This window comes from Strigops habroptila, chromosome 1, assembly GCF_004027225.2.
Source record: "Strigops habroptila isolate Jane chromosome 1, bStrHab1.2.pri, whole genome shotgun sequence".
Taxonomy (NCBI): Eukaryota; Metazoa; Chordata; class Aves; order Psittaciformes; family Psittacidae; genus Strigops; species Strigops habroptila.
Window position 1 is genome coordinate 9,404,252 of NC_044277.2, and position 14,117 is coordinate 9,418,368.

Here is a 14,117-nt window from a genome sequence, read left to right on the forward strand (position 1 = left end):
AATAAAGAGAGCCTGATCTTCTTAACTAGTAGTTTTCAACATCTAGGTTATTGGTTGAGCTATTCTTTGTTGTCAAGAGCTGTGTTCACAGAAGTCTTAATGAAGACATTGTTAAAAATCAAATGATGTAGTGGTACAACTCTATTTTTCATATGTTTCATGATAAAGATTAGATGAGATCAGTTCCAGTCCACCTCTCTAGCACGCTATGAAGTGAAAGAAGCAGCAGTCACTTGCTGTGTCAGACAGTGGGTTTTGGAGAATGAGGAGAGGAGGGTGAGGGAAACAGAAGACTCATCACAAGTCCCTCAGCACAGGGAGTCCTTCCTGCTATTGAAATGCAGTCAGTGAATACTTGGTTCTTTTCCTCCTCATCTCTAATAATTTATGTAGCATTGTCTATAGGGAGTGTTAGAGAGGAGGTTTGGTCTTCTGATAACAGCACAGGCTTGGAATCCATGTTCCTGACACCAGCTCTTGTGCAATGTGGACTGGCTGTGTAACCTTCACTTTAACTTTATTCTACCACTACTCCCTTGTGTTAAATGGAGTGCTGACTATTGTAGGAGTGTTCTTAAAGTAAACAATAAAATACAGTAAAAAATAAGCTATTGATATTTACAAGCTGAGGTCATAATTTGAAAAATGTTTTAGAAGCCTAAATTGTTATTTTGAGTAATATTGAAGGATTTGTTATTTTGGATTATTATTTAAATGATTTTTTCTGAAGAAACTATGAAGCTTCGTAATATCAGGGACTGTAGCGACAGGACAAGGGGTAATGGGTTCAAACTTAAACAGGGGAAGTTCAGGTTGGATATAAGGAAGAAGTTCTTTACTGTGAGGGTGGTGAGGCACTGGAATCGGTTGCCCAAAGAAGTGGTAAATGCTCCATCCCTGGCAGTGTTCAAGGCCAGGTTGGACAGAGCCTTGGGAGCCATGGTCTAGTGTGAGGTGTCCCTGTCCATGGCAGGGGGGTTGGAACTGGATGATCTTAAGGTCCTTTCCAACCCTAACTATTCTATGATTCTATGATTCTATAACTATCATCCTTTATGTGTTTTTGTCAGCTGTCTGTAGTTTTGTCTCAATCTCAAATTTAAGAGCATCTTTACATCCATATGGGCTCTGCACTTACTGTTCAATGTGGGTAATACTGAGTGGAAGTAAAACTGTCATTTTCTGAGCTTTTCATTTTTATAAATGTATTAAATTGATCCCAATATGTCATAACTTTTTTCAAGAAACCTTGTTTCAGAAATTGAAAACTGAAGGAGAGAACAGTTTTTAAAAGCCCTGTGAACCCCTTTGCACAGCTTGTCTTTCCCTGACTCAGTGTGTATCCTTACGTTCCTTCTTATGACACTCTTATGCATCCTCACAGCCACCCTCTTTGTAGTTCCTTGAATGCGTGGGACTTATTAACCTATTCTAGCTGTATCAGAATGACTTTTCAGATATTTTTATTGGGCTAATTTAGCATGTTTGGAAAAGAAATGCCAGTGAAGTGGCAGGTGGAAAACAACAGGCATGACCTTCCAAAGGATTAGGTTTGAATCTCCGAGTTTCAGGTTTTTTGTTTGGTTTTTGAATGAACACCTGTAGATGCTGAGTCCTTGTCAACCACAGCTCAGGAATTTCCAGTGTGCTTGGAACTGTTCTTACTAGTGTTTGAAAGTAATGTTTAATTTGAAAAATATTTCTTTCTACTTCATGTTTGTCCCAGAAAGTATTTATGCATTTATCACTGCTAGGGATGCTTGCTCTGAAACGAACAGCACAGCACACTAGACTTCTCCTGATTATTTCTTCTTTTATGTTTAGTGGAAACCTGGATAAGCAAACAGCGCTGGGCAATACGGTTCTACACTACTGCAGTATGTATAATAAGCCTGAGTGTTTGAAATTGCTTTTGAGGGGGAAGCCAACTATTGATGTAGGTAAGTTCATTATCTAAAGCTAGGAAATAAAGATTTACTAATGTTTCTTTCTATTATTTTAACCACTTCTCTGTTAGGAAGATGACTTTACCGCCAACAAGCCTAAAGGAAGTGTTCAGTTAAGAAATGGAACTTAAATTCTTAGAAGATAACAGTGGCAAATGTTTTCTTATGTAAAATACTAATGGTAAAGCCTAGTTTTCCTGATACATAGTTTTCTGATGCATCGTAAACAGCCTGGAATATAGGTTTATTGTTTGTATTGTAAAATTCATCTATTACTTGTATGTTATAATGCTTCGAATGGCTGCTCACATTAATTGCACTTCATACATATGTGGGCTTTCTGTACACAACAGTTAATTCATCTTTTAATATTAAAGTTAGTTGGCACTATGGCTTCACCCAGCATGCCCCAGCCACCACTGTAGGTGATTAGGGAAGGGATTAGCTTCCTCAGTTGCCTCTCTCCCTCTGTTTGCAATCCATGTGTGTGCAATGGGTATAACACTTGCCGTACCTAAATCAGTCCATTTTTCATCATGGCTTAGCAAAAGTTTAATTAAAAATGAAATCTCTGTAAACTGTTTGCTTACACTTGGGATAATCTTTTGTTTACCAGATGCTCTCCTTTCCCTGCCATATTTTGAGTTAAAAAGGTATTCCATGAATCCTGGCCCAGGGGCTAAGTTTCACCAGCATGTCTATAAAGCATTTGCATCTTATCAGTTCTTGGTATAGGAGGAAGGTTTTGTGAACAGTTGGTGCAAACTGAAGAGTATGAACTTTATTTCTCCCTTTTCCCTCATTGCCATCATTTTCCTCCACTGCCCTCTAAAAAGCTGTTGCATAAATTTAAGTTCATAGCTCAGTGGCAGAAGTCATTGGCTTCCTTGGCCTTTTTATACATCCTTAGGATATGTTCTAATGTTATCATAAGTCAAAGAATTTTTTAGCAGATGTATCTATCCCTCATTAAGAAAATGGAAAAGCTATCTGTGCAAGCTTAGGTGTGCCTGTTGGTCCTTCCGTTGAACTCTCTCCTAGGTAGATGCCAAAGAACATTCATATCCTTTTGGTTTCTATTTTTTGTTGGGGATCGTTTTGTTTGGTTTGTTTTTATGCTCTCACTTAGGAACTTCATATTCTCTCTAGGCCTTGAAACATCAGTTTATACGTAAAGATTGAAAGTTTGGAATTAGGTAGCCTCTTAAGGTGTCTGTGCGCTCACTTCAGTTAAGAAATACTGTATTTTCATGCCTTCTCATATTAAAACTCATATTAACTTCTCATATTAAACCATCTTGGATCTTTCCACAAGGAGCCCTCCTTCTAGGGATCTTAATTCTTTCAAATTCATAGACCTTTCTAGATGACTGCTTTGTATGTTCTAGAATTCATGACTGGCATTCCTAATGTAATATTACAGATAGACATATTTGCTTATGAGACCTCAGTTTGACCATTTTCAGTTCCCAGTTGTCACAGAAATGCTTTACAATCCAGATGTGATGTGGAGCATACTCTGTTCCAGCTCCATGGCATTTACTGCTATACTGTAAGACTAAATTTTGCCTAAGGTTTGGCCACATCAGGTTGGGATGTGGGGATTGATCTTTTCTTGAGACTTGCTACTGAGTATCTAGGAAGGATCCTATTAGGTGTTGTGCCAGAGGACCTTCCAGAGTGCTCAGATAGCACCTTCTTTCTGATCAGGCCTTATTTGAAAAGGTAAACCATTTTATAGCCTTTATAAAGAGGAAATTGCTAGGAAGTTTTAAAGTTATTCTTGTCCAAACGTCATCTTAGAATAGGATTTCTGTCTTCAAATTCAGGCTTCAAACCACTACATACTAATCAAAGGTGCTTGGATCAACGTTTGCTTTTTTTAATCTTAGAATAGCTTTCTTTTATAAGCTATTAAGGCTTGCTTTTCCTGCTTATTCATGTAAGTGTTTTCCTAGTAAAAGAGTTGAGTGGAGAATGACTAAATTTCTTTATATTCTCTGCTAGGATGGTTAGGAGGGATTTTGGGAAGTGTCCCAGCAGATGCTGCTGTTCAGAAAGAACCTGATGATACATGAAATGCATGAGCACTTAGAGTGGAGTCTTAAAGAGCTGCAGCTGCTATAGAGTAAATAGATGGTTTTGATCACTTTTAGAAGTTACTCTGCTAAAAATAAAGAAACTTATTGAATTGAGTCTTTAATCATCTCAAAGAACCGCTCTCTTGTTTTATTGTTAATTTTGTAGTCAACCAAGCTGGAGAGACTGCTCTGGACACAGCAAAAAGAGTGAAAGCTGTCCAGTGTGAGGAACTGGTAAGAACCGGAGGTGGGGGAAAAAGGGGTGGGGAAGAAGTATGAGGGATGTTTATATGTTTAAAGATGTGATCTACTGAAGATAGCATTGCCATTGTATCTCAAACTCTATCTCTGCGAGCTGGCTGTATGCTAGGCTGAAGGCCCTACCATAGATGAGTGTTTTCTAACTTCAAAACACAACAGTCATTTTCTTTGTAAGAGTTTAAGTAAAAGATACTACTTGTGTTGGAAGCACTTAGTTATTTTAACCAGACCTTAAATAATTGAGGGTCAGGTTGTCACAGAACCAGTAAGTTGAGGCTAAATGAAACTTACCATTCAAACTCAACTAAAGCTCCACCAACATTAGCTACAGATTCGGGATGTCACATGGATTCATCACTACACTGCTGACTCTTGAACTTTATGGCATATGATCCAAAATGTGCAATCACTCACCTAAAAAGGAAGGGCTCAACCTTGATGAGTTCGCTTGGACAATGTCCTGACCCCCAGGAGCCAACGCTGCTCCAAGGAGGACCAACTCCAAGTGGCTGTTCAAGGGGCTCCATTGCTGCCCTGGTCCGATCTGAGCTGTGGTCACACATAGTTAGGTACCCCCATGGGCTCAGGACCCAACTTCCTGTGCCTGCAGCTGCTGACCACCACCATGTGTGTGGGACAGGAGCCGAGCTCTCCTGAGATCTGTCTGTAGGGGGAAGCTTCAGCCAGGGCTTTGTCAGGGCTTTTGTCAGGCCCAGGTGTACCTGACACACAGGTATTTGAATACCAGTCAATTCATTATTCTAGGATATTTGGGCTTCATCAGCTCAAAAGTTCTTAGACATTTCTATTGGGAGGACAGAACAACCCCTCTTTTAAGACCTTTTAGATCCTTTAGGTCTGGATCTTTCTTCGACTTTTCCTGCTTTGGCTTTTTCCAGATGACTTAAGAGGGCAGATAGTTCAGAGATGATGAAAGTCATCTTACAAGCAGGATTGAAATAACTTGAAATTAAATCCGCCTCACAGGTGGTGGAGAAGGAAGCAAAAGTGTCATGTCTGGAAGTTAGGGTATCAAAAAATGCAGAACACCAGCTTCTGTTGGACTTTGTCCCTCTACTGAACATGATCGGAGCAAAAACATTCTGGAATTTTGAGAATATTTAAGGAATGTTAACAGATGCCACTCAAAAAAACTATTGGCATTCACGAACTAAAGGTGTTAAAGGATTTTCTCAGGTACTCTTCTGAAGCAGTTAGCCAAGAATATGGATTCTACATCAGACTAACGAGCTTGTTTCTTCTTAGCCCTCTAAAGTGCCTCTCACCAGCGTGCATTTAGTAGGCAAGTGAGTTTAAGTGCTGTCAAGGGATTAAAAAATCTAAGCAGTCTGAGTGATTTCACATTCAAGACAGAACCAGAAGAATTTACAAAACAGCTGTCAGTTGCTGCTTAATTCTGTTTCTCAGAACTGTTTAGCTTCATTTTGATGAACCAAGGAGGATATCTACTTCTGCTCTGCAGCTGGTGATTTTAATACCTTTCCTTTGACAATTGAAAGTTCTTGTCATGTATTAATTAATTATTGCAAAATCAAGAGAGCTTGTCCTTCAGAAATCATAATAATTTTCCATATTTCTGGGGATGCAAGTCAATATTTTGCTATGGTTGATGAGGTGGTATTCTCACTAACTTCTCAATTACTCCCATGTCTGCTGTGTAAGTAAGTACACTGTTTCCAGTGTTCAGACTATTTCTACTGTTGACAGTGTTTCTGTCAGCTGAAAACCAGATCAGTCATACAACACACAATTGCTGTGGATTGCTTTTTTCTTTACAGTATATATTTAATAGAGTAACATCTGCTGTTAATGTGGACCAACTGATTGTATTGTAGAACAAACAAAAACAAGTGGATGTGATCAGTGAGCTTATCTAGCAGCTAATCATTTTGATTATTGTAATCAAAATTGTGGGAATATCTCACTGATTATAAGAAGGACATGGAGCTGTTGGAGCAAGTCCATAGGAGGGCCATGAGGATGATAAAGGCACTGGAGCACCACCCATTCAAAGATAGGCTGAGAAAATTGGGGCTGTTCAGCCTGGAGAGGAGAAGCTGTGTGAAGACCTCATAGCAGCCTTCCAGTATCTGAAGGGGCTTGCAAGGATGCTGGAGAGGGACTCTTCATCAGGGACTGTAGCGATAGCACAAGGGATGATGGGTTTAAACTTAAACAGGGGGAGTTCAGGTTGGATATAAGGAAGAAGTTCTTTACTGTGAGGGTGCTGAGGCACTGGAATGGGTTGCCCAAAGAAGTGGTAAATGCTCCATCACTGGCAGTGTTCAAGGCCAGGTTGGACAAAGCTCTGGATGATGTAGTCTAATGTGAGGTGTCCCTGCCCATGGCAGGGGTTTGGAACTAGTAAGGTCCTTTCCAACCCAAACTGTTCTATGATGCTATGATTATTTCAGTTAACTGTAATAGAGCATTTTCTCTTTTTTTTTCCTTTTTCCATTTTTTAAGAGAAAAATTATTCCTGCACTTTACTCAGAAGTGGCAATGAAATAAGGTTAAGAGTAAAAAACTCATATGAGTGATCGTATTGTTTACCATGGGCAATAAAAAATGACAAAATATCTAGATGTTTGCAGTATGGTAGATGTACAAAGCTAATTTCTCTTGCATAGCTGCAGTCTTGATTGTGCAATTCAATTTCAACACAAGTGATACCTATATAACAGATGGAAAATCATTTCTTCCAAGCTTTATTTCAGGAAGATGGTTAAAGGCTCTCCTGAATCAACCAGTACCAAATAAAGATTGTAGATTTCAAAGATAACAGAATCATAGACATAATAACGGGAAATCTAAGTATAAAGAAAGAAAACTTATCTCCTCAGAATAACCATGAACTGCAGTTTTCTGGGGTTTGCTGATCATTGAAGTAGTGGGGTTTTAAAGGATCTGAATACATGATTTGAAATGGCAAAGTAGAGGAATTTTGTGCGTAAGACACACTGGCCTCATCCGGTGAGAGGGAGGGAAATATTAAACTAAAAGGTAAATACCTTTTATTTCGATTCCAACCAAGGGCTGTGACTGTGGAGGGATAATCACTGTGTGTACCAGAACTTATAAATAGGTTCTGCCTTCCCTTTTTGGAAAGGAGGGCTCCAGGTGCATTTCTGCTTTTGTGCGTATACCTTCTCTTCACGTCATCTTGTCAAACGCTTGTCAAACGTGGCAACTTCTACCTATTTTGAGAATTCTTCTCTTTTGCCTTTTGGCTGGGTTTCTATACCTCAAATAAATGAAGGATGTTTGTGTGATTTGCCCTGAAGTTGTTTGTTTTTAATGACTGGAAAACTTTTCAACTTCTAAATATTTCAGCTTATTGTTTGCTGATGCAAAACTTCATGAACACCAAAGGAACAGCAAATATTTTAACATTTATGTTATTTCTTTCAGCTTTCTCAAGCCAAGGCAGGAAAGTTAAACCCACACGTCCATGTGGAGTACGAATGGAACCTTCGGCAGGAAGAAATCGATGAAAGCGATGATGACTTAGATGATAAAGTAAGTGGGAATTACTGATAAGCTTTGCACAAAACCTGACAATTCCTGTTCTGTGGACATGAATAGAAATTAGAAACCCACTTTAACATTTTTTTTCTTACAGATTTTATTGGGGGGGTAAAGAGGGAGCTAGTTTTGAGGCTCATATTAAAGATTGCCAAAGTGCTTTTTGATTAGACTTTATCAGCCTAGTTATTATGGACTTCAGTTGCAGAGGTTTTGCTTTGACAAGACATACAATTTAATCTAAATCAGTAAATGTAGATTACTTTGCCATTTTATCCCCTTCTAAATTGCAGGTTGTTAATTTGTAGCTGGAGGAAATCCCAAGCTTACATATTTGTGTTTTCCATAAATTAATAAACCCCAGTTGTTGAATAAGTAGCTTTATTTTTCAAAAGCTGTGCTGTGCACTTTATTTCTGATTAAAAAAAGAAGTAGCAGAAAGACAAAACTTGAGGGCACAGGATAATTGCCATCCTAAAATGTGTGAAAACTTAGCCTCAGTGCCCTACTTTAGCAAGTCAGTTAATTACTCTGTGCTCTGTTTCTGTAATAAATGCGAATACACCTCTCCTATTTCTCTGTATCTCTATAGACACTTCTGTGTCTTTGGGTGCTTGTAGAAAGGAAATGTGGTCAACTTTTCATTTTCTGTGACACTTGGGACTGAAACATTCAGAAACCGAAATGATTTACATGTCCTCAAGGACAGGAGAGAACAAAATGATTATCTGTGCAAGGAGCCTCAGGAGGGTGACAAATGCTGTATGGGAGATAATAGCCTGAACCAGAGCTGCAGTAAAACAGATCATGCTCCATATACAGCCATTAACATGCAGCAGTCAAAAATTGCTGTGTAAAATTTCTTCAAAGAGCAATTAGATACGTTTAGAAGAGATGTATCATTGAATATATTGCTAGTTCAGTCAACAGATAAATCTGCTGTGCCAAAAGAGGTTATTTATTTTTAATGTGCATCAGCGGGATAATGTACCTGATCTTTGAGATAACTGTCAGGTCTGAGTAAAGAACTATTTGAACTGAAAATTACTTTTATACTCTAAAAACTTTACTAGGCTTTTATTAGTATATTATTTATTATATTACTGTATATAATATCTTCTGCTTTAAGAATAAATCTAACTTTGTGCAAGTGATGATGTGTTGATGCTACAATCTTTATTTTTCAGTTAGAGGAGACAATCAGGTGGATCACTAAGAGGAGGAATATGGGCTTATTGGTCAGAAATTATGCTCGTGTTCACTAGAATATGCTCTGTTAACTTTTCTCCCCAACACGTTAACTATATTTAGTGGTTACAGCTGTATAATGCATTCATTTTTCTATTCACAGCCTAGTCCTATAAAAAAAGAAAGATCTCCAAGACCCCAAAGTTTCTGTCACTCTTCGAGCATTTCTCCTCAAGAGAAAATGACTCATCCTGCATTTAGCACTCCCAGAGACAAGCAAAGACTCTCCTATGGAGCTTTTACCAATCAGATCTTCGCTTCTACAAGCACAGATTCACCCACCTCTCCAACTGCCGACGCTCCTCCTCTTCCTCCTAGAAACGCTGGCAAAGGTAAGTCTGTCTCCAAACTACACTTGCAAGTGGTAATTTTTCCACACTTGTCCTTCCTTTAGCCAAGTACATGACAGAGTTTCAAGATGTAGCATAGTTTTTTCTTATTACATTGATGCAGTAATACAATAAAATGCATGTTCAGAACTTAAAGTGCCCTTCCCCTTTTCTTTTTAATGGTCTCATAACTGTACAAGAATGGGTGAAAAAATAAAGTAATTCTGTTAAAATCTGGTTCATTTTCTGTAGAAATTTTGTTCATATTTAGGAGAAGCATTTTTAAGCATTTACAGTCACAAAAATACAAGTGTTCTAGAAAAGGCTGCTGGTGTATAGTGCTACAGGGATGTGATGTGTAGTGTCTGGCAGAGGGTGTGAGACTTTGGAGGAGAGGATATACAAGAAGGCTCCCTCTCCTTGCAGTCAGACTGTGTGGATAAAGGCAAATACCAGCATGACCTGTGAAGAACTGAGCAGGTTGGTACTGAAGTTCCTTCCCTCTCAGTGCATCAGTGTTCTCCTCTTTCACTTTGGTTGGTGCTAGAGGGGTGTAAAGAAGGGCAGAGAAAATACTAAGCCTATTGTCAGATCATTAACAAGTCACGTAGGCACTGAAGATCTAAACTAAGCATCACCCATTCTTCCCTGAGTGAAACAACCATTTCGCTCTTGCAGAATCATCCCTAAGGAAGGTTTGTGCTACAGTTCAAGCAAACTACATTTAGCTGAAATGAATGGGATGCTTTTTCTTCTTAGTAGTGACACTCTTGGTAGGCCTTGAAAGGGAAGAGAACTTATTTCCTTGTGAGGCTTACTCTTGCAGTAAGTGAATGGTGATTCTTTGACCTTAAACTTCAAGTTTAGAGGATGTATTTATGAAAAAAACCTGTTACTTTAATTTGTACAAATCAACATTTTAGAACGACAAAAAAAAAACCTCTTCATTTTTTCACCTTTTTTCACGTATTGTATTTAGAAATAGCCAAATTCTGTTTTTACAACAGACTCGTTAGAGAAAACTTTAGTTGTGAAGGCTACAGCATCGTTCAAGGCTTCAACAGTTACTACTATAACTTTATCCTTCATTTCCTCAACTGGTAGTTAACTTTGTTTTAAAATGAAGAAATGCTCTCACTAAAATGTGAGAAATGGACAGAATGGAGTGTGTTGGCATCAGATGCCTGCTTTTACGTGTTCAGATGCTGTGCTTAAGAACTGCTATTCCACCATCAGTCTTTGTCATGTACTGGCAACTTTCAAATTAATCCCTCGGTGCTCTTTGTTAAACAGGTTTGTTTTGCATTAGGAGGCAAAGGGATTTTGCCAGGGTGTGCATTTTTTAAACGAGATTTCATAACCCACATCTCTTTATATCAGTTTCACTGGGGACTCATTTGCATCCCTTGTAACTTTATGATGTTGACCTTCCTATTGACATTACAGTATTCTTTTTCCTTCCTCCCCATTATCTTTTCTCACGTGCTCTGACAGTCTGCTACTGACTGTCCATTGTCAGACACAATATAGTGCCTTAGGTATTCCTTCAGTCTGACCTAGGATAACTTTTTACTTGTAATAAAGTTGCAAGACTTGGGAACTAATCACAAATCCCATTTTGATAAGAAGGTTATGAGATTTGTCACGTATCTGTCTGTACACTGCTTAGTATGTTGCAGCTTTCAATGGATTCTAATGAACTTTATTCCTTTGTCATTGTATAGGGTAGCTCTCATATGGACTTTTTCAGACAATTGCCTTTTTCTCCAGGAAGGGGAATATTTACATGCTTATTTCATGCTAAGTATGTATTCAAGTTTTGGAAATGTTAGGCATTTTCCTAGGCGTTCCTGCAAACTCCTGGACACAACACCAAAGCTACTTGGAAAGAAATGGAGCATTGAGTTCTTGTTTGTTTTCATATCAAGAATTACACAAAGGAAATCCTTATACATATTACAACAAACTAATATGATATTATCACAAAATACAGAGAACTGTTGCCTTCTAAAGTAACATTAACTGCTTCATCAGAGTGGAAAATGCCAGGTTCGCACTGCAAGAGTGAGAGGTTGAATGTCACCAGGCTTCTCTGCTTCAAATATGCCAAAATTTGGCAGTCTGAGAGTGGTACTGGGGTTTTGGTTGATTTTTCATTCGATAATATTGTAAAGTATTTAATCACTTCTAGAAGTTTCCGTTAAGTGTATGCCTGCATTACAGGAATAATTTAAGACTCAAAAGGACAGGAGAGCAAAGTGACATGCATAGAACGATTCATCAGTGTGGAAAAGTCACTCTAGACACATCATTGCAGATGTACTTATGCTTCACTATAAACTCTGCTACACCGTGTTATCTCCCTCACTTCCAGCTCCCAAACAGGTTGTTTAAAAGTAAAAGAAGCAGAGAATCTCTACTTCCATTAAGACACAGTCTGACTTCATTTTGTTTCTGCAGGAAAAAATAATCCTTTAGGAATTATCTGCTCTTTTGAGATTAGTAGTAATAGAGTATATCCCTTACATCAAAGTCTAACATGCAAGCTTACTTACCAAATCCTCTCTTTTGTTCATTTTAATAGCTACCTGTTTGATTTAAGATCCCATGAAAACATAGTATTGTATTTTGCACTAAGTTCCCTAAATATCAAGAGTAAGAAGAGCATTGAATCTATAATTAAGTTTAAGCTTACCTTCTGTCCCCAAATATAATCTGATCTTTGTCCCTCTCTGCTGTGAAGCCCCAGCAGATACCATGGGACCCTGCTAGAACATGGAGACAGTCTGTAGGGAGGGGTAGCTGGTGGGATCTGTATTTTAGAACGAGGCAGAGGATTTTCAAGTTTCATGGGTTTTATCCTTTGAGGCATACAGATAAAACTCTTTCCCAAACCACACTGTATATTTAAACAAAACCACCTCACTTTAGCCCTCTGTAAGCTGGCTTCATTCGCCAGTGAAGTTCCTTTGTAGCCAGGTTCCATGGTGTTTGCTGAGATGCCACAGTGGGCTGGGAGCCAGCAAGTCTGAACCTTGTGTTGGGGAGAGAAGGTAAGTTTAAAGCAATTTATGTAACACACATCAAACTCTCATCTGTGGCCTTCAGTGGATTTGGAGTGTAAAATTAGTTTGATTCATCATTAAAATTGTATAGGTGCAATTGTTGGAGAATGTGTATATAGAGATCCCTAAAATGCTGGAACGTTAGTGTATTTTACTGTAAACAAGCTCGTATGTGGATACATCTTACTTCTTGCTATCTTTGCTACAGATTTACTTAATCCAAATAGAATCAAGAGTACAGAATGAGCTCAGTAGCTGCATAAGCCAGCCACTGTTTGCCTTCTCCAGCAGTTTATCTAAGCTTATTCAGGTTTAACTTATTATTGGTCCAGTCTTTAGTCTGTAGCATTCTAAAAGTCAGCGGTCTTTCCAGCTTACACCTGCATTATGGCTCGAGACATCTAGCAGGTCTTCCGCCTGTTGCTTTACAAAAAGGTTTAAAAAGCCCAAAATACCAATATCAAAGTGGTTGCGTGACTCAGCACAGTAGCAAAATAAACTTGCACAACCTTAATTGCAAATCCAATGCGAAGGCAGTGTTGCTTCTAGTTTTGTAGAAGTTAAGCAGTCTAAGCCAGGTTTCCTTAATTTTAACTGAAAGCTAATTCATTTGCAATGGTTCTGCCTATTCCCTCATACGGGATGAACATGCAGGTCAAGGATCAGTTTTATGTCATGAAGTGAAGCTTGGATACTTACAAGTTTACATATTTTACGCTCTCTTTCACAGCTCTGATGTTAGGTACATAAACCCAAAGGCACTTGTGTTGCCAGTCCATTGCCACTGCGGACACCATGTCATATAATCTGCTTCTCACCGATCGAACTCAATTTCTAACCAGATTTGCTTATTTGCATTTACTAGTAACTTCTAGAAGCTGTCTGACTGCATTGCTCACAGGATTAGCAATCTTCTCAAGTCCACTAAATGACTTTGTTCATGTACCAATGTTGTCATTTAGCTTCGGTGGTTTTTTCTGTCATTGTGTCTGTATCAAGGCACTACCTGGAGAGCAATCATGCAGGTCTCCTTTTCTGTTTCGTTACACTAAACAAACCAAGCATATTTCACCTTTTCTGATAGAAGAGTATGTTCATTCTCCTGTCATTCAAGTCGTCCTTTCATCATACTAGCCTTTCTCTGTAAAGGCTGTTTAAATCAGCTTTCTTAAATACAAGTGACTGGAAGTATAGGGACAGCATTAAAACCTTGCTTTTTCTGCTGGAAACACTACATCAAAACTTCCTTTGTATTTATTTTTGTCATTATTCCGTCATATTATAGCATATCAGGCATTACACAATCTCTATCACCATTTTCAACAGGAGTCCTTAATTTATAGCACAAATGCTTCCTTAATGTAGAATTTTAACATTATCCACAATACTGTTGTATTTAATCTCATTTTCATTACCTCAGTCTTTAAGGTTGTCCAGTTTCTTCTGATTTATATTAGTGCATCAACCCAAAATACATCATTCTTTAATATAAAGTCTGGGGTTTTTTAACAGGACATTTTTTAGCATTTTATTATAGAATGTACTTCAAATGCTGATGTTGAATCAATGTATGTCCTTATTCAGAGTGATCATGATAATTTTTTCTTTATGATCTTCTTTTCAGTACTGAAAATGTGCTAC

At 38.3% G+C, this 14,117-nt stretch overlaps 1 protein-coding gene across 5 annotated transcripts in view; it reads left to right on the top strand.

The window, feature by feature from the left end:
* Positions 1–14,117, top strand: part of ASAP1 (ArfGAP with SH3 domain, ankyrin repeat and PH domain 1) — a 150,739-nt gene that overhangs the window by 115,937 nt on the left and 20,685 nt on the right. For all 5 annotated transcript variants that reach the window (XM_030477165.1, XM_030477173.1, XM_030477199.1 and 2 more), the window contains 4 exons: positions 1,825–1,940; positions 4,194–4,261; positions 7,721–7,828; positions 9,186–9,414. In XM_030477165.1, the coding sequence (XP_030333025.1) occupies positions 1,825–1,940; positions 4,194–4,261; positions 7,721–7,828; positions 9,186–9,414 (521 nt within the window). The remainder of the gene's footprint in view (positions 1–1,824; positions 1,941–4,193; positions 4,262–7,720; positions 7,829–9,185; positions 9,415–14,117) is intronic.